Raw genomic sequence first — 23617 nt, 5'->3', positions numbered from 1 at the left:
GAATACAGAGAACACGTGAACCCAAGTTCATGTACTTGGATCCCTGAGAGGTGGAAGCAGTTATGCGGAAATGTCGGAAGTATCTTTTGGGGCGATCTTTAAGAACAGGATCGGCCCTGACGTGACACATGGGAGAGAATCAGACACAAGAACAGACACGACTGATTAAAATATTTACACAAAGACAGAGAAAGGACGGGAAAGACATAACCCAAAAGGTCAGTAGTGATTTCCGGGTTGTAGGATTACAGGCATTTAAATGTTCTCTTGACTCCTTTCTGCGTTTTTAGTACTCCCAGCAAAGACCGTGGCCTGATTTTCGATGTCAGCGCATTTCTGTAACCGGAGGCACAGCTGTGTAGCCTCTGGTGGCCCCCTGCAGACATGCTGACGCCGTGCTCCGGGTCCAGCCGGCCGCGGAGGGCCGTGGGCGACCTCACAAGGCGCTCCGGCCCCCCTGCAGGAAAGCTCCCAGGAGGGGTGACCTCAGCCGCCGTGGCCTCTGTATGGCAGGGGCGTGGGGCGGGAGCTGTGCCGGGTCTCGGGGTCCTCCCGCCCTCTCTCCCCCGCTCCCCTGCTTTCCTCCAGCCCTGGAGGCTTCCCAGCTCAGCCCGGTTTAGCCGGGCACAGCCACTGTTCAGGTTCGCTGCTCCTGATGTCCAGTCTCTGACTTCTGTAGCTTCCGGAAGGCTCTTCGCTCCAGGGGAGTGAGACTTGCAGAAACCAGAGGCGGGCGTGGGGGGCGGCGACTTGCCTGGTTTCAGGGTGTGGGCAAATGGACTGTTGACTTTTTCACTTTTCAGAAATTATTTTCCCTGGAATCATTTTTTCCGTGTAAATATTACTGGGCTCCTTGGGAGGTTTATAGAATCTTATTTATTTATTTTTTAGATTTTTAAAAAGAAGATCTTATTTATTTATTTGAGAGAGAGAGCACAAGCAGGGGGAGCAGCAGGCAGAGGGAGAGCAGGGAGCTCGATGCGGGGCTCAATCCCAGGACCCCAGGGTCATGACCTGAGCCGGCAGCGGATGCGCAACCGACTGAGCCACCCAGGTGCCCGTAGAATTTATTGTTGTTCAAATGTCTCACATCTTACTGATTATTGCTCCCGCCTGTGAGCTTTCTCCTGTGTCCACTTGCGCTGGGTCGGGTCGCCCGACTGGAGCGCCCCGTTCTCGTCTAGAGACTCCGCCACCGATTTTCAGTTCCCGATGGGCCTTTCCCTGTGGCCTTTCAGCCGGTGTCCGTTTTTTTTTTTTTTTTAAAGATTTCATTTATTTATTTGACAGAGAGAGATCACAAGTAGGCAGAGAGACAGGTAGAGAGAGAGAGAGAGAGAGGAGGAAGCAGGCTCCCTGCTGAGCAGAGAGCCCGATGCGGGACTCGATCCCAGGACCCTGAGATCATGACCTGAGCCGAAGGCAGCGGCTTAACCCACTGAGCCACCCAGGCGCCCCTGCCGGTGTCCGTTTTATCTTGCGATGTGATTTCTACTGGTGATATCCTTTGGGAAATTGTTGGAAGACTAATAGCTCCTGTTGGTGACCTTGCTAGTGTGTGACGGCGGTGTGCGAATTCCCTGCGGGGTTCCGGGACCGCCGTTTCCGGAGCCGCTCCTCGGCCTCGGCCTCTCTGGGCTCCCACCCTGGTCTGTCCTGCGGCAGCCCTTCCTACACGTGCCAGCTGGCTGCTTTCTGCAGGCTCTGCGTCCCATCGAGGACCTTCTGGCCGCAGGACAAGCTCACCGCTGATGGCTCCTGGGATACACGCCCGTCTCTGGGGAGAAGCCAGGACAGGCTGGCGGCCACATCTGGGTGGGGGTGGGGTCCCTGAACCCGCGTCCCTGCCCCTGCTCAGGCAGCTGTGGCTGGGTGAGGCGGGGCACAGAAGGGCAGGAACCCTGCTTCTCGCGGAAGACAGGATTGTAGGCCCCCCAGACTCACTGGGAAGGGGAGGCCGTGTTCTGCAGACACCCACTTGCCCCGACACCGGCTCAGAAGCCTTGGCCAGTTGGGATCTGACTCGGCCAGCCAGGGCGTGGGTCCCCTTGTGGTCCTGGGCCGCGGGCAGTGGGTCCTCCCGCTCCCTTCTGGAGGTGCTCTGCTGGGACGCAGCGTCATGGGACTCAGAGCCCCTCTTCAGCATCTTGTCCGACAGCTGCAAAAATGACCATGTGTAGACCTTTGCCCTCAAAGTCTTCCACGTTTCATCTGAGGCTCCATGGCCTTGAGTTGTGTGAGTTCTGGCCATGCCCCAGAGCCACTGTCCTTCTGGCACCTTCTCTGGGTGATTCCCCCTGGGTGAGGAGGGTCCCTTCCTTGGATGTCCATAAACCACTTTCGGTAAAGGCTGTAGAGCAGGGCTTCCTGCCTTTTGGATCGTCCCAGACTGGACGGATCCGAGGTCGCCGACCCTGTCTTCCTCCTCAGTCCCTCCTTCGGTCTCGGACAAACTCCTTCCTTCGCTTCCAGGGCCAGCGAAGAGGCGGCAGGAGTCGCTGGTCCGGGGCCTTCTGCTCCCCCAGTGCAGAGAGCTGCTCCCGCTCCGGCCGCTGGAAGCGCGGGAGGGACCCTGAGGGTTCATCGAGACCCCGCCCACTGCCCACTGCTCCACGGGGACCACCCGCTGGAGCGCGCCCAGCCCGGCCTGCGCGGTGGGTCTCACGGGCTCCCCGGGGTGGGGTGCGGGGCCGTGCGTCCTCCTGGCCGGGGCTGCTGTGGGCCTCCGGCGGCCAGTCCCTCGCCCTTTGCTTCCTCGGCTGGTCGCTCTCCCTGCCCTTTTCCTCTCCCTGTTCTTTTCTCTGTTTTTCATGCTCCGTTGGAAAGGTGACAAAATACAGATCAGCTAAGGTAGAAAATATTGGAGAAGAAAAAAATATTGTCCTCATGTATAAGATGAGGTTATTTCAGTGAAATTCATGCTGTGAGGTCCCGGGTGTTCGGTGGGGCTAGCAGCACAGGTGGCTCACGTCCTCACGTCGGGCCCCGAGGGAGACACCCGTGGTTCTCCAACTTACTCTTCTGCAGGGGAAGCAGCGTGAGTGTGGTGGTGTGGGGGGCCGGGGCCGTCACAACCCTCCTGCCCGGCCACCTCCTCTTAGGGCTTCCCAGGGCACGAGGACCAGGGGACTCAGAATCCATTAACTGCCTAGACTCGCCGACCGCCCTGGCGTTGAGGCCTGAGGGACACGTCCCCTGGGGTCCTCGGGAGTGGTCCTTTGTGGCAAGTCCTGCCAAGTGTGCGGTGGGCACAGCGTGCCACAGCCCTGTCATGCCCGTTTCTTTATATACCAGACGCCAAGCAAGATGGTGGGCCCCTGGGGCAGGCGCCCTCACTCTCTTCTTAGGGCTCCAGGGCCTCCCGGGAGATGTGGCACCTGGAAGCTCCTCACCCATTGGAAAAGCTCTTGAATTCAGTATCTTCGAACATCTTTGCAATCTGTATGACCCCGTGCCCTGTGCTGAGGGTCTGGGCGGTGCGTCTGTGGGCCCTGCTCCAGGTGGTAGAGGGCAGGTCTGTGGCCACGCCGAGCCGGACTCTCTGCCATCTGCTGACCGCAGGGCTCGCTCCCCCGATGCCTCTCAGACTGCAGGACGCAGCAGCCCGCTGGGCTCTCGTTAACGTGCGGCTGAGATGCGGCCGTCCATCGGCAGACGCCGCCCGGAGGAGCTGTTCGCGTGATGTGGCCAGGGCCTGCCGGTGGGTTGGGAGGTGACGGGTCCTGAGTGCCCGCCCGCCCTCGCGGCCCGCTCCACCGCTTGTGCCCACGTGGGTCAGGCCGCAGGGGGACTGCCTCTGGCTGATGTGCGTGTGCTGGGCGGGGGTCTCAGCTCAGCCCACGGAGCAGCCCCCCAGCCCGGCCGGGAGCTTGAACAAGAGGAAGTGTGTGCAAGCTGACGAATCCCTTTTCCGGAACCACAAGCCAGGCCAGGGTGCGCAGACGCCTCCCGCTGTCCTGTCGCCCACTGGAGCACGGACACTCCCCGCCTTTCTGGCCTGCGTGGCTTCGCGGCAGCGGCTCAGAACTGCGTGGCTGACACCGCTTCCAGTGTCACCTTCGTTTTCAGCGCTCCGCGTCCCCAGACGCTGCTCAGACGAGATCGGGGAGGCTCCTGGGCCACTTGCCTTAGGCTCTGGGGACCCTCCCGGCACGCGGAGGTGGAGGGTGACCCCATGTCAGTGACAGGCCCTTCATTACAAGTCGGTAGGGAAGCTGAATTCTGAGTGCTCCTTTGCCCCGATCCCACTTCAAAGGACTGTGTGAGATCGTCATTAAAATTAATAAGAGTTATCTGCCTGCAGTGAGCGGCACCCGTTCTCTCGTGCCTTGTGTGTGTCTCATTAGCGGGGTGCAGGGGCATTACCTCGGCTCCCGGCTCCCGGGGGCCTCGGCAAAAAGCTCTTCAGGCAGAAGGGGACGGGGCTGCAGCGTCTGGTGCATTTCTAATCATCTCCTGCAACCGAGGGACAGAGACGTGTGTGCTTTTTGCAAGAAGCTTCTTGTCGTTTGGAGGAGCAAGAAGACCTTTCCGGAAGCGGGAGAAGGCGGTAGAGCTCTTGCTCTGACCCGCGCTCCTCGGACAGCCTCTGGGTTTGCAACCACAACAGTCTTCTGCCCCAGGTTACCTCCCAAGAAGTGTCTGCAGGTGAAAACAAGTGAGCTACGCCAGCCACCTGGGATTGCCCTGGAGAACCTGTCAACAGTCTCAGGGGATTGGTTCTCACCCTTTCTTTTCAACACACCCGAGAGATAAAACGTTCCTCCTGGAGGGATGGCCCCTCCCATGATAGGTGTAGGGGTGAGGCATGGCACCGGCGCGAGTGTACAGGGGCTGGGGGGCCTCGGGGTGCCCTGGAGGTCTGGGCTCAAACCCAGCTGATGGTTACCAGCCTCACAGCCTTGGGTGGTGTGCTTGTACACACGCACGTGTGTGTGGCGTGTGTGTATGTGGTTGAACAGGTGCAGACATGTTTGCACACACGTTTGCACACACGGGGCCATGTTTCTAGGTGCCTGCGCATTAGCATGTATGGGCGTGAGCATGCACGTGTGTGTGTGTGTGAACACTGCCCAGCACCAGCGAGGGTGGCTCTTCCCGGACTGCTCCGTCGGAGCACGTGTGCAGCGGGGTGGGCTCTCTGACCGCCCATGGGGCCTCCTGTACGGCCACAGTACCATGGGGCAACAACCAGGTCTTCTCGAATCTCAGGGCCTGTGGGGCCGGCCCAGTGGAGGAGGCTGAGGTTAGAGCAAGAGGGACAGGCTGGTGTGGGTAAGGCAGGGCAGCCCGGCAGCAGTCCCGCTCCCCGCTGGCCGCATGTCCTCAGCCTCTGAGTCCCAGCCGGGTGGTGTTTGCACTCACAAGCCTGCAGCGCGCACTCAGCCTGGCTGCTGGAAACTGGCTCAGTGCAGGATGTCCCTGGTGCCGGGAAGCCGCTGTCCCCAGCCTGGCGCGGGGTCGGGAGCCCCGGACGCGGAGCAGGGGCCTCCATCTGTGTGAAACTGTTCCCAGGTGCTCAGCGACACAGGTGCTGACCACCGCCGTGATGCGTCTCGAGGGATGAGGACGCTGAGGCTCAGAGTGGGTGGTGACGTGTCCAGGGTTGCACAGCTCTGCCCTGGGATCAGGGTCCCATCTGCCTGGCTGGGGAGTCTGTGCTCGGGGTCACAGAACGGCAGTCTTCCCCCGAGTGCTGTGTGACTCGAGCTGGGTCTCTCTGAACTCGTTTCTCTTGGGGGTGCAGAGACATTGTCCTGGTCTTCTAGGGCTGCCGTAACAAATCCCACAGACGGCGCTGCTTAAACAAGGACGTTTGTTCTCCTGGGGTTCCGGAGGCTGCTGAGGCCAGGTGCCGAGTGGCCGGCTCCGGCCGGGGCGCAGCGAGGCCTCCTCCCTGGCAGGGCACCCTGTTCCGTGAGGCCTCCGGTTGTCCTCGGGACGCCCCAGGCAGCGTCTCTCTCTTCTCCAGGGGCCGGAGCTGGGTCTGGTACCCGCAGGGACAGCGGCACCTGGCGTGAACGTTTGGCTGTGTGATTCAGAGACGGCGGGCAGCCCACGGCTCTCTGTTCCTCTCAGGTTATAACTTGTCCGCGACAGCAGTGTGTGCTGGACCCCGGGCGGCCCAGGGGTGCGTCGTTCTGCGGGCGTGGGGAAGGCACGTCGGCAGCTGTGCTTCTGACAGCCGGCGTCTGCATCCAGGGCTCTCCTCCGCCGGCACGCGTGGGGCGCCGGAGCTGTCTGGGTGGGTTAACAGGGCGCTGGTGTCGTTTCGAGTTTCTCAGCCCGGGCCTCAGGGAGAAGGGCTCCCCTCCTGCCTTTCTTGCTGGGGTCTTCCTGGAGGGCAGGGACCCTCCGTTCACGTGCCGGGTCCACCCTCACTGCCGGCCTGTGCACTGATGTGATGCCCACACTCCTCCGTACTGTTGGGTTTTGGGCGGGAAGGCACATCCCTTTATTCTCCGGGCTCTGGCGACCCTGCCCCCGTCTCATGGGAATTCGGCCGGGGTGTTCCTGTGTGTTGGAAGCAGTCCTTCCCGCTGGTCAGTGCAGGTGCAAGTCCCTGGGTCTCTCTGGGCCTCTGTCTTCCCATCTGAAGATAGGGTTCGCTGGGACGGTCTGCACCGAGACTTCCTGCCCGGGCACTGTCTTCGTTGGAGCACCGTAGGGAGCTTGTGTTGTACTTACTCCGTCTGAACGTCCCCGCGAGGACGGGTACGGAAGGTCACAGCTGACCGCTGCTGACTGCTGAGTGACAAGCAGTGACAAGTGACTGCTGAGTGACAAGCAGAAGTGACACTGAGTGACAAGCAGTGACTGCTGAGTGACAAGCAGAAGGACCTCACGTTTGGGGGAGACACGAAAGTTAGGAAAGCTTAAACACGAGGTCCTCCTGACCTTTATCCTGCAGCTCCAACTGACTTTTCCCACGCTCATGGTCCGTTCTGGATGCCAGGAAGGGGGTGCACTCCAGAGTTAGGGGACAGAGAGCTCAGCCGTTTGGAAGCAGGCTGGGGACGGGAGGCTGCCCCCCCGTGGGGGCACACAGGGTGTGTACGTGTCCCAGGGAACCCTGATTTTCTGCAGAATGCTCTTTGCCAGCGGCTGAGCAGAAACGCTGCAGTCAGCTCCGGGATTCTGACCTCATCAGTGGGCACGAGCGTCGGGACAAGGGCGGGGACGTGGCCGGCCGGACTGCGGAGGCAGACACCACACGCTGGACCACTGCAACAGCAGACCTGTGTTTGTCACTGAGTCGGCGGCTGCGCGTCCGAGATCCGGGCGCCGGCCTGGTCAGGCTCCCCCGAGGAGGTCGTCCCGGGCAGCAGACGGCTGTCTTCTCTCATGCTGGAGAGAGACAGCGAGCTCTGGCGTCCCTCCGGACTGCAAGGGCAACAGTCCCATGCTGGGCAACCTGCCCCCTCCCCACGACCTCATCGAACCCCGCTCACCTGCCAAGGCCCACCGGCAGCCCCCAGCGCAGGGGGCCAGGATTCAGCACTGGGCGGGGAGGACACGCTTCAGTCCCCTGCGGGAGGTGACGGTGGGCAGGCCACGCGGGGGCACTCAGCCTGGGTGGGGGCCGCTCCTCGGAGGAGCAGACAGCACGGACTGAGCCCAGAGGGAGAGGCAGCGGGGCGAGCAAGCTGGAGGGGCGGTTCCGGGGAGAACAGTGCTTGCGCGGCTGCAGGGCCGAGTCGTGGAGGTGGAGCAGACCAGTGTGGGGTCTCTCTGACACGTGGCATGAGAGCCGCGGGGCGCAGGGGGCAGAGCCACGTTCTAATCCCTGGGTCAGTCTTGGGACAGGCTGTGGCAGAAGGGGCCCCAGAGGCGTTCTAGACCGTGGCTTCCAGATGGCGGGGGACTTGGTGGCGGCCGAGCACCTGCTCCTGCTTCAGCGGGAAGTAAGGCCCCTTCCTCACTGCCTCAGGCAGGCGGCAGCCTCTCCCCGTGACACTGAACTTGGGGCACGTTTCCCACTAGCCAGCGCTCAGTGGTGACGGCCCCGCTGTCTGGAGCAGGGTTGCCAGAGGCGAGTGTGTGACGGGCTGAGTGCTGGGCTCAGGGTGATTGGAGCAGGGTTGCCGGGGGCGAGTGTGTGACGGGCTGAGTGCTGGGCTCAGGGTGATTGGAGCAGGGTTGCCGGGGGCGAGTGTGTGACGGGCTGAGTGCTGGGCTCAGGGTGATTGAACGCGGTTTGCTCTTGCTCCCTTCTGTGCTGGCTGCTCTGAGGGCTCAGCACTAGGGTCACTGGGGGTGAGCCTGTTCCGGGGACCCTGGTGGGGGGAAGGGCCGGTCAGGAGACTGGAGCAGGTCAGCAGTGACCCAGGGTCCTCTGGCCGCAGGGGTGGGAGGGGCAGACCTGGCTCTGGTGGGCAAGGACGGAGACTGAGGAGTGCGGAGCCAGTTCCCGGCGCTGCCCCCCACGGACCCCGGCCCCACACAGGGATGGGGCGTTGAAGGGCTGCCTCCCACTAGGCAGCGCCACCTCCACACCCTGCTGCTCCTTGCTCGTGGCCCCACGCTAACTCTGCCCCACGGGGAACCCCCTCATGCTCGGCCCCAGGGTCCCCATGAGCTCCCAGCCAGAGGTCCATGCCTGGCCTCATCCCAAGGCTTCTCTGCCGTGTTCAGCCGCTGACCCCGCTCCGTCCAGGGCCTCACGCTTGTCCCTGTCTCACCACGCAGCTCCGACCCTGTGGGCACCCCGTCCTTCACCGCCCCGCAAGGTCCTCTGGGCCTGCCCCTCCTGTGGGGCCACCTCACCGCTACCACTCACTGCTGGTCTGGGGCCTTCGCAGAGAAGGCCGCTGCGGGCCCAGCCCGACATTCCTGCCGTGCGGGTCCCCGCTCCTCCGCCCATCCCTGCCTGCCCAGGGGCCTCCCCAACGTCACCCACTCCTGACCCCTTCCCAGAGGTGGCATTCTCCCACCGCCCTCCCTGCCCCCCGACCCTGCTCCTGGGCACCTGTCTTCGGCTCTCACCCGCTGCCTGACCGGGTGCCCTCGCCCCCTCCCAGGCCCTCTGCATGTCACCAGACGCGGCAACCCTGGGTCCCCTTGCCACTCTCTTCTAGCTCCCCACCTGGAGGTTTGTGTCCCTCGGGGCACCTTCCCCACCCCTCACTCGCCAGGGCTGCCTCACAGCCCCTCTCCTGCGTCAGCACATCTGTTACAGGTGTCCGACCGCTCCCCGCCTGCCGCCGGGCTAAGTCCTGCTGCACCACGCGGAGCTCACAGTCCACAGGATCTGTGGCCCGAGTCGTCTCTGTCACGGCTGGGCCAGCCTGGCCTCGGCCTCCCTGGGGTCCCCGCCAAACGTGGTGCCAAGAAGGGGGCGGGCGCTCTCAGATCTGCAGTCGCAGCTCTGTCTCGGTCCTGCCGTACACCGGCCGCATGACCCAGACCAGCCTCTCAGGCCCTCGGGGCCTTGTCTGTGCAGGGACCGCTTCTGTGACCCAGCAGGAGCGTGGGCGTGAGGGTGCTTCGTGAATAAGTGTGTGTGAATGTCAGCCATTTCTCTGTCACGGGGATGCGTTTCCATGTCAGCCGGGCTTGTCCCAGGCCTGTGTTCTGTCCTCTGACCTCTGTCTGTCTGCAAAGCTACGAGTTCCCGGCTGGGAAGTCCTCAGGTTAAAGGTGAGAGTTGGCGTCAGAGCAGGACAAAGCCTTATCTGTACGCAACACCAAGTCCTTCCTGTCCCCTCCCTGCTGCGGAGGAGCCTGTGCTCAGTTTCCCTTAGTTTCAGTATTAAATGAAGTCTGACCGCGTGTTTCTTTTACTATGTGTTCTGTGTGTGTGCGCTGTTTGCCGGCTGGGTTTGCGGTCTGGGGTCAGCAGCGGACCAGCAGGGACGGCCCGAAAGTTCGAGAGCACCTGGGGGAGGACACGCCCTCCGCCCGCATGACCCCTGCTGGGAACGGGAGAGGACCGCCGTCCTGGGTCTTAGCATGCTGGTCAGTGAGGACGGTCCTGTGGGGTCAGGGCGTGAGGATGGTCACCGGGCCGGCCTGCAGGGATGGGCAGTGTGAGAGAGGCAAAGTGAGCGAGCTGCAGGGGGTGACCCTCCAAGCTGCACGCAGGGAACGGTGGCGCTGTGTGGCCAGGCCCTGCTGGAGGACTAGACCCCTCGGAAGCGTGTGACGGAGCATCCCCGGACCCTCCTTCCCGCCCCCTCCCCCAGCTTCCTGCGTGAGTGAGGCTCCCCCTCTCGGGGGAAAGGGGCCTCGGTGGTCACTGCACACCCCGCTGAGGCTTCCCGGCTCCCGAGAGCAGCCCGTGTGCCCTGGGTGGAGCGTGGCTGCTCGACGTGGGCCGGGCTGGGACGGAGCACATCTCTCTACCGATGTGAGCGCAGAGCAGGAGGGGCCTGGGCTGAGGTCTGGATGGGGACCCACCGGTGGTCTCCTTGGTTCCGCAGTGCACGTGGCTTTTCGGGGAGGTGTGTCCTCCTCTGGGAAATCTGTCAACAAGTGACCATGAAGAGCCTTCGGGGGTCAGTCACGTAAAGATGAGAGCCGTACCCGGTCCGTCTCCTCTCGTGTGTGTGCACGTGCGTGTGTGCGTGGGTGAAGTTAAACGGGAGGTAGGCTGAACTACCTGTGCACCAACCAATTTTGATCTTGTGTTTTCTGCAGGAGACATGGGTGACAAAGGACAGAAGGGCAGTGTGGGTCGCCATGGAAAAATCGGTCCCATTGGTTCTAAAGGTATTTGCGACGCACCCCTCGTCCCATATTCCCTCCCAGGCTCCCGGGGCGGGCGCTGGAGAACGCGTGCAGACTGGCCAGTTGCTTCTTTCTGTGGGCTCTACACGTGATACCTCTGGTCCCAGGGTCTGCCTCTGGGGCCGCTCAGGGTTGCCAGCTGGCTGGGTGCCCACCAGGGTGGGGTGAGCATGCCCCGACCTGCGGATTCACGGGGCACCCTGGCGGAGAACTGGGGGCGGCTACTCAGACAAGACCTTTCACTGCCACATTTGTAACCTGTTTAAGGAAGCACCGAGCCCCATCTGAGTAACAGGAGGGCTGTGCTCCAGAAACACTATCCACTTCCAGCTTCGGTGACTTTTTCAAACCGTGTTGGGGGCGTTGGTTTCCATGAGAATGGGACCCAGGAGGCAACAGCCAGTTGAGAGCAGCCGTTTAGGGACAAGACACTTGCCCTCGTCTGCGGCTATCTGGCTACTTCGTCTGACCACACGACCCTGCAGCAGGGACAGGCCAGGAGACTGAGGCCCAGGCAGATAAGGAAGGCTCCGAGACACCCAGTCAGCAAACACTCTTGGAGCACCTGGGGCGTCCTGCGCCTAGCCCCCGGGCCCCGAACTTTCAGAGAGCGATCCCGTGGAGGTATCCCCACCTCCCCCTTCGTGCTAAGGAGGGGCCCAAGGCCGGGGAGGGCTGGTGATTGGGAACGTGGCTGAGCCTGTGTGGCAGGGAGGGGGCTCAGGGTGGTCTGCCCAAGCCTGGCGCTGGAGTCCTTCTGCCTCATTAACCTGCCGGGGGGTTGAGCAGTGAGTGGGTTCCGGTGATCGGTTCTGACAGTGCCAGGCACCGCCCCTCGCCGCAGCTTGTCCCTGGCAGGAAGGGGTCCTTGGCAGGAGGGTGGCGGAGACCAGCCAGCCCAGCATCTGTCTGGGGAACCCTGGGGGGAGCACCTGCTGGCACGTCTGCTGGCTCGTTCCGGAGCACGTCGGTGTGCGCGGCAGGAAGAAGGGCCGCTGTGCTTCCCAAAGGCTTTGAGAGATGGTGGTAAAATCGTCGTAACGTGAAACTGGCCGTGTTAGCTGTTTTCAGGTGCGCAAGTCCGTGGCAGTAAGCACCTTTGTATGTTGAGCAGCTGCTCAACCTTCTCACCCCCCGAGAGGAGCCGTGTCCTGGTGAGGCAGGGTCTCTGGTCCCTCCCTCGGCCGCGGCACCCCCTCCTCTAATTCCAGCCCGCGAGTCGGTGTGTCCGAGGCCCTCACGGGTGTCTGACTTACTCCCTCAGCGGCACGTGTCCAGAGATCATCTCCTTCCTTCTTGGGGCTCGATCATGGCCTCTCTATCTGTTGAGAGAGAACTGGGTTGTTGCCCCTTTGTGCTGGCCACCGGGTAGGGACGCGTGTGCCTTCCATGTACTACGTGTGCTCCGGGCAACGCCAGTGTCTCACCGAGGGGCCGTGTGCAGACAAGCCCCTCTGCAGACAAGCCCCTCGTTAGCTTAGTTTACCTGATCTGCTTCCCGGGCCTGGTCGGGCTGACCTTGCAGACCTCTCCAAGCCCCGAGGCTGACCAGGGAGTCCCAGGGATGCTGCAGACAGGGCTGGCAGGCTCCCCGGCTCCCCGCGTGGACATGATGCATGGAATCCACAGAGGGAGGGGGCGCTGCTCCTGCCCCCTCCCACACGACTGGGATGTTCAGGTTGTCTCGGGGAGGAGAGAGCGTGTTGCAGGAATATTCATGTGCCTTTAATAGACTTGTCTAATTTTAGAGCAGCCAGAAAGTGTTGTTGGCACGCTGTGTCCAACCCCTTGGCTTTATACGCTGGGAGGCTGGGGGGTGGGGTGGGTTGTGTGGCGTGTCCTCTGTGGGAGGCCGTGTCTCAGGCCAGGCGGGAGCCCACGTGCTGCACTGGGAGGGACTGTCCCCAGGTCCAGCCAGGTGCCAGCATCACTGTCTCCCGGCCGCCAGGTGGGTGAGACTTGGAGTCAGATTTAGTTGTTCCTGACCCAGGGGTTCATGACATGGTATCGACAGACTGTTCTATGACACAACGGGGACTTTTTGGACTCGACTTAAAGAAGGGGGTTGGGTCATCTCTCAGATCTCGTGCTAGGCATATGTTCTAGGTCACATCGACAGAGCCCGAGGTAATCACCTTAGAACACAACTCCGCGTGTTCACAGCAAAGACAGGGTCTGCGGGAAACACTAGGGCATCACACATGGAAGAAACGACATCGTGAACTTCGGCGTTTTGACCTCAAGGGACGCACCCCGCCTCTGCTTGAACTTGCTCTCCTTTTTCAGGTGAAAAAGGAGATTCTGGTGACATGGGACCCCCTGGCCCTAATGGAGAACCAGGTATGGCACACGGGCTGCCGGGCTTTAAAACATGCATGAAAATTTGCACTTGCCCCTGTTTTATTGAGAGATAATTAACATACCTTGCCGTAAAGGTTTAAGGGTTACAGGACAGGGGTTTGGTTTACAGGTAATGTGACACGATCACCACCATCGCTTCAGCTAATATCCGTCTTCTCACAGAGACACAATAAAAAGAAAAGAAAGAAGAGAAAAGGGGAAAAAAATTATCCCTGGGATGAGAACTCCAAGGACTTGCTCTCTTACCAGCTCCCCCGTGTGTCCCACGAAGGGCCGTGGTCCTCACCACGCGCACCGCATCCCTGGTGGGCGTGTGCACCTGCCGGCCCCTTCCTCCTGCTCCCTCCCCCACACGTGGAAGGGAGAGCCTGCAGGGTTGGCCCTTCTCTGCCCGACTCGCTTCCCAGCAGTGATGATTTAAGGGTCCATCCTTGTTATCACAAATGACAGGATTCCCTGGGGCGCCTAGGGGCTCAGTCGGTTGAGCGTCTGCCTTCAGCTCAGGTCATGATCCCAGGATCTGGGATCAAGTCCCGCGCCTGGCTCCCTGCTCAGCGAGGAGTCTGCTTCTCCCTCTCCCTCTGCCTCTCCCCCTGCTTGGGCTCTCTCTCATGTTCCCTCTCCTTCTCTTGTGCGCGCACTCGCTCTCTCTCTCTGAAATGAATAAACAAAATCTTAAAACACATGACAGGGTTTCCTAATTGTTTGCAGCTGAGTGTCACTCCATGTATACGTGTCACAGCTCATGAACCCTCCTCCGCGGATGGACACGTAGGGTGGCTGCCTGGTTTTGGTTCCTCTTGGAAACAGTCTTGAAGGGCTCCCATTTCTTACGGGGCTTATAATGTCGGAGAACCAAGCAGGAGGCATCACACGCTGAGATTTCAAGCTGTGCCACGAAACAACAGGAATGGGGCTGCTGTGACACCGGCATGGTAACAGTCCCACAGACCAATGCGGCTGCTGTGACACCGGCATGGTAACAGTCCCACAGACCAATGCGGCTGCTGTGACACCGGCATGGTAACAGTCCCACAGACCAATGCGGCTGCTGTGACACCGGCATGGTAACAGTCCCACAGACCAATGCGGCTGCTGTGACACCGGCATGGTAACAGTCCCACAGACCAATGCGGCTGCTGTGACACCGGCATGGTAACAGTCCCACAGACCAATGCGGCAGCACCGAGAGCCCAGAAACAAACCCAGGCACATTCAATAAGGGAGCCATGAACACTAATGGAGAGAAGACAGTCTCTTGGGAAAACAGGACCGTACGTAGAAAAGAATGAAACTGGACCCCATCTTACATTGTCACAAAGACTAACTAGAAATGGGCCAAGAGACTTAAATGTAGGACCCGAGACCCATGAAACTCCTGTAAGAAAACAGGAAGGAAGCTCCCCGATGCGGATCTTGGTCTCGGGTTTTGGGGTATGACGCCCAGAGCAAAGGCAACAAAAGGAAAAGTGAGCAAGTGCGACCTCATCAAACTCAAAAGCTTCTGCAAAGCAAAGGAAACCACCAACCAAGTGAAAAACTATTAGCAAACCGTACATTGGATGATGAGCCGATCCAAAACCTGCAAGGAGCTCATACAACACCTCAGCGAAAGAGCCGGTTAGAAATGGGCAAGGCAGCTGCACGGACATTTTTCTCAGGGCGACAGGTACGTGAGAGGAAACGCAGGCTCTCTAGTCATCACGAACCAACACCGCCACGAGTGGTCACCTCGCACCTGTCGGAACGGCTGGGACCAAAACACAAGAGCAGCAGGTGCTGGCGAGGAGGTGGAGAAAGGGGGCTGTCATGCACTGTCGGCGGGAGTGCAGCCTGCTGCGGCCGCTCTGGAAGACAGCGCGGAGGTCCTCCAGACGGTAAAAATAGAGCTGACGTGTTCTCCAGCGATCCCACTTCTGGGAGTGTATCCAGAGCAGGCAACACTAACTCCGCCGGATGTCTGCACCCCCGTGTTCACAGCAGCGCTGGGTACAGTAACCAAGACGCGGGGAAAATTGCACTCGGCACGGAAGTGCGAATCATGCAATGAAACCCCTGTGGTCCGGAAAACGGAGTACCCGTGGCTGGCATCCCCTCTCCTTGTCTGTCACACCCTCTCCTAGACTATTTCAGTATTCGACTCCTTTCTACCTGAGTATTTTCATGTCCTTCTTGGGACCGCAGTGCTCACCGACCACACGGGTCGGCTCAGATACCCCCGTCCCCAAGCGCGTGTTCCTCACTTCGAAAAGCTTCCCCCTTCCTCTGACCACGCGCTCCTCGGGAAGCACGTCTGCGCTTTCTCATTCTGGAGCCCCCTGCAACCTCCTCTGAAGCCCGAGAAGGTCACCCGGGACCCTGGCTGCTCAGGGGACGTGTCCAGCTTCCTGGTGCCGATGACGGTGGCCTCTCTACCTGCTGTCCTGCGGCCGCGGCCCTCTCTCTGTGGAGCTTGTCTGCTGCCTGTCCTCCTCCGCGCGGCTCCCCCAGCCACATGCCGCCTCGGTGGCCCCTCCTGTCTGGACTTACCTGTCCGTGTGCCTGGTGCACGTCCTCCATGTCCCGCTGTTGACGGGGGTCCAGCCACCCCTCGCTCACGGGGCGTTTCCCACACGGGTGTTGTCCTCTGTCCCACGCTATACACATCGCCCCCCACGGTTCCACGCTGTCTCTGTCGTCCTCCACGGTCCCAGGCCATCTGCACAGCCGTCCTGTGTCCTGTCCCTGCATCAGCACCTCGCAGGCTCTTGTGACCTCCCTGTGAGCTTGCCGTCAGGCCCTGGGGGACCGGGTGGGGGGATCCTGGAGCCGAACGGGCTTCCCAGTGGTTGGGGCTGACCGTCCCCTCCAGACCGCCGTGTGTGGGGGCACGTGCTGGCATCTGCTTGTTGAATCAGCCCGTCTTTCTGTGTCTCCACCAACCGTGCCTCCTTGCTGTCATTCACCCTGATGGTGACATTCAGAGAGTAGCCCCGGGCAAGCTCGGAGCTTGGAAACTGGCGACGAAAGAGATGTCTGAGTAAAAGCCCTTGTCTGGAGGGCTCGTCCGCGCTGCGGGGGGAGGAGGAGGAATGGCTGGTGGGCATGGATTCGGCCACGTGAGGTCACGGGAGGGATGGCAGCGCCTCTCATGGCCACCTCTGGATGCAGACGGTCCCGCAGGGAGGAAGACGTGGAGGGGTGTGGGGCCAGCCTGGAGGCCACGGGACAATTTGAAGGACACGGAGGAACCAGCCTCCTGCTTGTCACCGCAGAGAATAATCCAGAAAGCAGGGCAGCCCCGGAGGGCGTGGACGCGGGTCTGGTCTCAGACGGGCTCTGCCCCAGAAACACGCCCGGGCCGGAGTGTCAATGAGCCGCCGAGTGTGGAAGTGAGGGTGTTCCAGACTCTGGGGGTGGAGGACGGTGAGGTTCTGGAAGATGGGCCCCGTCTCCTGCCGGGGATGTTCTGTCTGGAAGTGCGGCTGCGCTCAGCGCCGTGGGCTTTGCAGGGAGAGAGGAGATCCTGCCTGCGGGCTGTGGTACGGCCAGGGCAGGCCGGACATGCTCCTGTCCGGGGAAGGCAAGGGGCTGGCAGTGGCCAGGTCCCCGAGGCTGGGGACGGGAGCTCCTCATGGCAGCAGCTCAGGGGCCCCGGAAGGGCCAGGACCCCCGACCAGAGGTGGCATGGCTGTGCTGCGTGAGAGACCCTCAGGCCCTGGGGCCCTGCTGTCCTCAGACGTGCCGGCTTCTCTGCATCTGCATGTCCCTGCCCCGAGCCCCTTGTCCCCTGAGCTGTGGCCACGACTCTACCCCCCAGCCCCATCTCCCCCATCCTCCCCTCCCTTCCCTCTTCCCACCCAGAGCCCTGTCTCAAAACGGGTCCGTCCTGGTGCCGCCCCGTTGATGTCCCTGGGCTGCTTCTCCTTGCCTTCGGGATGAAGCCCAGAATCTGCGTCCCGGCCTCGAAGGCCCATGGCGTCTGCTGGCCGAAGAAGCCTTCTGTCTGGGTGGGGGGCCGCTTTCCTGAGCCAGCCCCCAGTCGCCTCTAACACGGGGGGCCGGGTCTCCGCAGGCATCCCGTGTGAATGCAGCCAGCTGAGGAAGGCCATCGGTGAGATGGACAACCAGGTCACGCAGCTGACGACGGAGCTAAAATTCATAAAAAATGGTATGCTCTCCGCGTCTCCCTGCTCCCCCTCCCCCCAACCCCGAGACCGAGGGGCCGGGCCGGCGGGACTCGCGTGTGCTGCGCACCGAGCGTGTTTACAGAAACGCGAGTGCTCACTTTCCAGCACTGCCCTCCCCCGCAGCTGTCGCCGGCGTGCGCGAGACGGACAGTAAGATCTACCTGCTGGTGAAGGAGGAGAAGAGGTATGTGGACGCGCAGCTGTCCTGCCAGGGCCGCGGGGGCACGCTGGGCATGCCCAAGGACGAGGCCGCCAACGGCCTGATGGCCGCCTACATCGCGCAGGCCGGCCTGGCCCGCGTCTTCATCGGCATCAACGACCTGGAGCGGGAGGGCACGTTCGTGTACGCGGACCGCTCGCCCATGCAGACGTTCAGCAAGTGGCGCAGCGGCGAGCCCAACAACGCCTACGACGAGGAGGACTGCGTGGAGATGGTGGCCTCGGGCGGCTGGAACGACGTGGCCTGCCACGTCACCATGCACTTCCTGTGCGAGTTCGACAAGGAGCACGTGTGAGCGGGCGGCCGGTCCCCTCCGCCCCTGCCCCGGGCCGCCCCCGCCCGCCGTGCCCCTGCCCCCTGCGCTGGCGGCCCCCACCCCGCCGGCTGCGTTTCTGGGCCGCGGACAGCGCGGTGCTGGGTGCTCGGGAGGGAGGCCGCGGGGCTGGCTGGGGGCCTGGTGGCCGAGGAAGTCACCTGTTAGCCCTGCGCCGTCGCCTCCTGCTCCGTGGGGAATTGTTACTCAGAATCGCTCTGCCTTTGTCCAAACTATAAAATAAAAGCTTGAAATACGACCGTAGTTGAGCACAAACTGGCAGCAGCGTCTTCCGTTCCCGTCGGCCCTTCCATTTCCGCGTGGAGAAGAAGCCCTCCCTTTGGCCCACGTGTCTGCAATTACGTTGTAGTCTGCTCCTTTTCACTGTGGCCTAAATAGGGGCCATTTTGCTTGGGGCAAGCGCAGGTTTCGGGGGAAGGAAACCAAAGTTGTGTGCAGCTGACGTGCGAGCGTGTGGTGTCCTCGTGGTGTCCTGTCCCGTGGGCGCTGTCCGTCGGTGACGGACGACTCGCCCTGGACCGAATTTTGTGACAACAGCATTAAGGATCTCACGGTATCCATGGATCTGGACTCTCCTTGGGGTGCAGGCGGACCCCCTTCTGCCCACCGGTGGTGGTCGTGGGTTAGGTCAGGCTCCTTGTCACGGGGGCCTTTCCACGGGCAGCTCCCGCATGGCGGCGGCTGAGTCAGAGACACGAGCGAGACCTGATCTGGGAGGTGGTGCGCCGTCCCACCACGAGGGCGTTCTGTCCACGAGGGGTGACCCCCCCCAGGTCCCGTGCGCGCTCAGGGAGGGGACATCACAGCGTGTAGACACCGGGAGGCAAGTCCGGAGGGGGCCGCCACAGCATCTGAGGTCCCTTTCCTTTTTGGGCATCAGCCACACTTCTTCATGTTTCAAAGAATACAGCGCAAGGGCATGGCCTCTGCCATGAGGCGGCTTTCCAGCACCCCGCACGGAGCCCCTGCTCTTTCAGTCTGAGCGTGGGTCAGAGGTGAGCACCGGCCTTCTCAAGGGCTCTCCTGGCTCGTGTGCTGTCCCGGGGGAGCCCCCGCCCCTCGGGGTCTCCTTCCCCCCTTGGAGGCGAGCGGGGCAGAGGGCAATCCCTCTGAGCTCTCATGTCCCCTCCAACTCTGGAGAAGCGGGAGGGAGCTCAGCGGGTCCAGCTCCTGACGCCTCCTCCTGCATGTGGCTGTCCTGCCTTGATGCCCGCTCAAAGCAAATCTGATAGGAGATCAACCACGGGGCAGAAGGCAGATCATTGCTCCTAACTTAATCCCTGACTTCTCAACAAGGGACCTGTTCCCATGGCAGAGTCTGATCTGCAGGGCAGGGGAGAGGTTCCTGGCTGGGGTGAGAGCCGGGATTCATGAGGTGCCGCTGACAGCACGGAGCTGTGCTCCTTCAAGCCCCCGCCCTGGAAGCGTGGGCGGAGGTGGAGGAGGGAGCCCAGCCCAGGCAGCTGGTGGGGCTGCAGACCCGCGGGTCCACGCTGCCATCCAGCGGCAGGAGGAGGACATGCGTCTGCAGCCGGGAACGCGCGGAGTCGGCAGGACACAGATGCTGGGGGTGGGGGGGCTCTTTAGGATGGGGTGTGTGTGTGCGCATGTGCGTGCTTGTGCGTACGTGTGCATGGGTGTGCATATGTGCACACGCGTATGCGTGTGCGCGCGAGAGAGGAGGGGAGCAGTGAGAGGCAGCGGGGAGAGATGCTGCGGAACAAAGGGCAGGCAGGCAGGGAAAGGAGGGGCTCTGGCCCCCGGACCCAGGGGAGCCATGTCCTTCTGAAAACCCTCAGCCACGTGGTTCCTCCGCCACATCCCCAGGGCGGTGGCAGCCATCTAGACGGACAAAAAAAGCCCACTCCGGGGAAGGATCGGTGGTTCTGATGGTCGGAGGCGGAGGAGCTAGCTCTAGGAAGGGGATAGGATTAATCTCCGGTCTCAGCGTCCCCGCACAAAGGCTGGTCCAGGCCGGGAAGATGACACAGGGGCGTTTCTGTGGGGGCAGGCTCGGGTCCCTGACTGGTGTCGTGAGACTGTCCATCATTCTTCCGGGGGCAGCATAGTGTCCTGTTCCTGCCTCATTCAGACTTGAGCAATGACTCTCGCTGTCTGCCTATGCCGGCCGGCGGGCTCCCCCTGGGGCTGTTTGGACAGTGTGCTCACCCTAGTTCCTTGGGGGACTGGGTGGGCAGGTGAGGACCGAGGGACAGTCACCAGGCGTTACCCACATCAATCCAGCAGATCCGAACCAAGGGTGGGAGGAGTTTCTTAGCCGTAAGCAAGAAAATCAGAGTCTGGCTAATTTAAGCAGAAAGGGGATTCGTTGAAAGGTTTTTGGAAGTTCACAGGAATTTTGGAAAGACTGGAGAGCCATTGGGGACCATGTAGAAGGGAACAGAGCCCATGAATCATGCTGCAGAAGGACCCAGCTGCTGCTCTTGCCATACAAGCTGCACTGGTATCTCACTGGCTCACCTCCAGAGTCTGGAGGGCAGGTCTGTGTGGGTACGTACTGTCCTGGGGCCATTTTGTGCAGCTGCACAGGTTGTGCACTGCACAAATCCAGAGAAGCCATTTCACAGAACTCCCACAAGTGGCGGCTGGTATGTGTCTGTGCCCGAGCTATAGAGGAGGCTGGGAAAGCACAGTTTTCAGTATCTCTGGTGGAGGAATACTGCTTTCCAAGTATGAGCATAAACCGAATGCGCTGTATCGGTTCGTCTGTGCCATGCAACGACCCACCCAGAGCTCAGTGACTTCAAATAGTAACCATGTTTTTACCTATTCCCCATGATTCTAGGGGTCAACCATTTGGGCTGGGACAGCAGGGTGGTTCTTCTGGTCACGGCTGGGCTCCCCTGTCTCTTGGCAGCTGCCCGAGCAGTCATGCCTCGGTGGGCAGGCCAGGATTCTCATCCTCAAGTGACCAGCCCGGGGGTGTGAACAAGGAGGCAGTTCCAGAAAGCAGGAGTGGGCCCACAAGGCTGCCTGAGGCCCAAGCCCTGAGCAGGACCGATGTCGCTCTGTCACCTTCTATAGCTACGTGCGAAGGTGCGTCCGGATTCAAGGGGCCACAAGGGGTGTGAGAAGACGCAGCGGGATCTGGACGGTTGTGGCCACGTTTGCAACCTGCCACCCACAGGGAAAGGGCAGATATGTCCCGACAGGACGGTGGGAGCAGGAAGGACCTTGCAGGTGGTCAGTCGGAGTTTGGTGCGCGTGAACAGGAGGGAGGGGCCCCGAGGGGACGCGCACTGCAGGCTGGATCAGGTCCTTTATCTCTGTCTGAAGGTGCAGCAGGCGCTGTGAGCTGCGGTGGGTCCTGCCGCTCAAAGTCAGGGTCTGGGAGGAGGTTGAGGCACAAGGTGGGTTGTGAAGGCAGACGTTTCTAGCATCGCGCTGGGGCTCAGGGGCAGTGGGCTGCTTATGGCTGTGGTGTCCTGGCCCGCCCGTCAGGCCGTGCCCGTGGGGCCATGCCCAGCCCCGGTGACCCCGAGAGGCACCCCGCCTGCTTCATCCACGGGCGCAGATGGCACAGAGACAGCACCCCGAAGCGGGAAGAGCCCACGCCTGCAGTCCGCCTTCTCGCTGCCGTGGGCCACCCTGGCCCCAAACCTTTCTACCCGTCATCCCCTATCAGGGTCCCTCGTGGGGGTCAGTTACCCACTGCTAGGTCACAAACGACCCTACAAGCCGGCAGCTGTGTACTGTCTTGCACGGGTTCTGTGGCTCAGGAACGTGGGAGCAGCTGAGCCGGCTGGCTGGTTCCGGCCCCGGCTCCTCTGGGGCTGCTGTCGAGGTGCGCCGCGGGCGGCTCTCAACTCCAGCCTCTGGGTGAAGGGTCTGCTCTCGCCGCTCCCATGGCCCCGACGGGCTCCATCCAGCTCCGGGCTCTGGGACCACCGCTGGGCTGGCTCTCGTCTTCCTCCCCCCACAGCGCCGTCGAGGAGCACGGGCACAAAGCCAGGAGGGCTCGGTTTCCACGTCGCCGCATGTGGCATCGAGCACGTGGAGCTGAGTGACGCAGGGGACGTAGACTCTAAATTTAATTCAACTTCTATTAAATTAACTTAAATTTTATTTTCATTTATTATTTTTTATTTGAGAGAGAGAAGGAGAGCGTGTGAGAGAGCACAGCGGGGGACGGGCGGAGGGAGAGGGGGAAGCAGACTCTTGGCTGAGCAGAGAGCCTGATGCGGGGCTCGAAACCAGGACCCCAAGATCATGACCTGAACGGAAGGCAGACGCTTTACAGACTGAGCCACCCAGGCGCCCCTTAACTTCAACTTTAGATTTGATTTTAAGTAGCTAGTGGCCGGACAGTGTGGCTCACAACACCCTGTTCTCCAGGTCCTGGACCTGCCGCCCGGCACCGCCTTGCCGCGTGCAGAGGTCCAGACTCCTGGAACCTCCCAGATCTGCAGTCAGAACCTACACCGTAGCGGCTGTCCCGCAGCGCGGATGCGCTCCACACTCAGGGAGCTGGGCTTCAGGTGCGGACAGGCGGCTCCGCAGCTTTCTCGAGCCCCGAGTATCCCTCTTGGCTGTTCTCTGTGCTCGACTCAGGTCACGGGTGAAGAGAACCCCAGTACAGGGTCTGCCGCTATGGACAGAGGCACAGATGTGGCTTGTGTTCTTAAGAATTCCCCCTGGACGGCTGGACGGACGTGTCCACATGGACCTGAGGACCTGGGCACCAACCAGAGGCTGGGGAGTACCTGGAGGGGGCGCGCTTTCCAAATCAGGGATGGGGGTGCAGGAGGGGAGAAGGGAAGGCCAAGCTGGTGACGCAACAAAGGATGGTGACAGACGTCCACACCGCACTGCCAGCCCCCAGGCCTCCAAGGCCGGGTGCCGGTGCCGTGTGGACGAGCCGAGCTCCTGCTCCCGATCAGCCGCTCATGACTCAAGTGACCTTGCATGAATCTCCGACCTCCTGAGCCTCAGTTTCTCCATCTGTGGACCGGACATGACTGCTCTGCAGGGTGGGGTGACAATGCCACCCGCTGGGCACCGCGCACGTTGGGGCCACTGTGCTGTTCCCGCCTCACGGAGAGCTCTTCCTCTAGACCGTGGGCTCCAGGGCAGGGACCGGCGTCTGCTGCACTCCACGAGGCGGGGCCCCTCTCACCAAGGTCCACGGAGTCCTTTAAATCATGTGAACCTCGCGGTGCATCCGCCTCTTCCTGGGCACTGAGGGTCCTTCCCTGTCAAGTGCCCCAGAGGCTGTCCTCTCTCTGGCTGTGTGTGCAGAATCCGTGCATTTGCTGGAGGCTCGGAGACACAGCACTGGGCGTCCTGTCCCGGCTGGGCTGAGGGGGTGTTTCAGGAACAGGCCAGTGGGGATGCGCTCTTGTGGGGGATCAGGCCTGGCTGTGTGCCCCCAGTGAGGTCCCTGCAGAGACTCCCTTGACTTCTCCAGGGAGGGGCTGCTCCATGGCCGAGCCCCCGCCCCCAGCCCTTGTGACATCACAGAGGCTCGGCCAGTCTCTGGGAAGTTCTGTCTTGCGGGGTGAGGCCCCTCTAAACTTCCTCCTGGCCAGCAGTGAGCACCATGGGACCCTGGCTGGCTTGTGGGGAGCAGGAAACCGGGTGCTGAACACTGAACTTGGGGTGCTGCGTGAGGTTGGGTGCCGCTCAGACACACCTTCCTGCTTTAAAGCTGTCTGTGACGGAGGAACGGGCCAGGGAGGGACTCAGCGCGATGAGCCTCTGATGGCATCCATCGGTAAGGCCGGGGCCAGCGGCGTCCACGGAGTGTGGGGCAGGCGTGGGACCAGTGCCGGGTTGGGGGTGTTC

The 23617-nt window shown here is 61.6% G+C and overlaps 1 protein-coding gene across 5 annotated transcripts in view; it reads left to right on the top strand.

Annotated features, from left to right (window-relative positions):
- Positions 1-23617, top strand: part of LOC116596248 (collectin-11) — a 69598-nt gene that overhangs the window by 17391 nt on the left and 28590 nt on the right. For 2 of the 5 annotated variants that reach the window (XM_032353424.1, XM_032353423.1), the window contains 4 exons: positions 10639-10710; positions 13015-13068; positions 17144-17239; positions 17382-17867. In XM_032353424.1, the coding sequence (XP_032209315.1) occupies positions 10639-10710; positions 13015-13068; positions 17144-17239; positions 17382-17773 (614 nt within the window). In that variant the 3' untranslated portion in view covers positions 17774-17867. Of the gene's footprint in view, positions 1-10638; positions 10711-13014; positions 13069-17143; positions 17240-17381; positions 17868-23239; positions 23547-23617 lie in introns of those variants that run through there. The other 3 variants (XM_032353421.1, XM_032353422.1, XM_032353420.1) reach the window with 3 other exon arrangements.

The sequence above is a fragment of the Mustela erminea genome, chromosome 7 (genome assembly GCF_009829155.1).
Source record: "Mustela erminea isolate mMusErm1 chromosome 7, mMusErm1.Pri, whole genome shotgun sequence".
Taxonomy (NCBI): Eukaryota; Metazoa; Chordata; class Mammalia; order Carnivora; family Mustelidae; genus Mustela; species Mustela erminea.
This window is presented reverse-complemented; position numbering and strand designations above follow the sequence as displayed.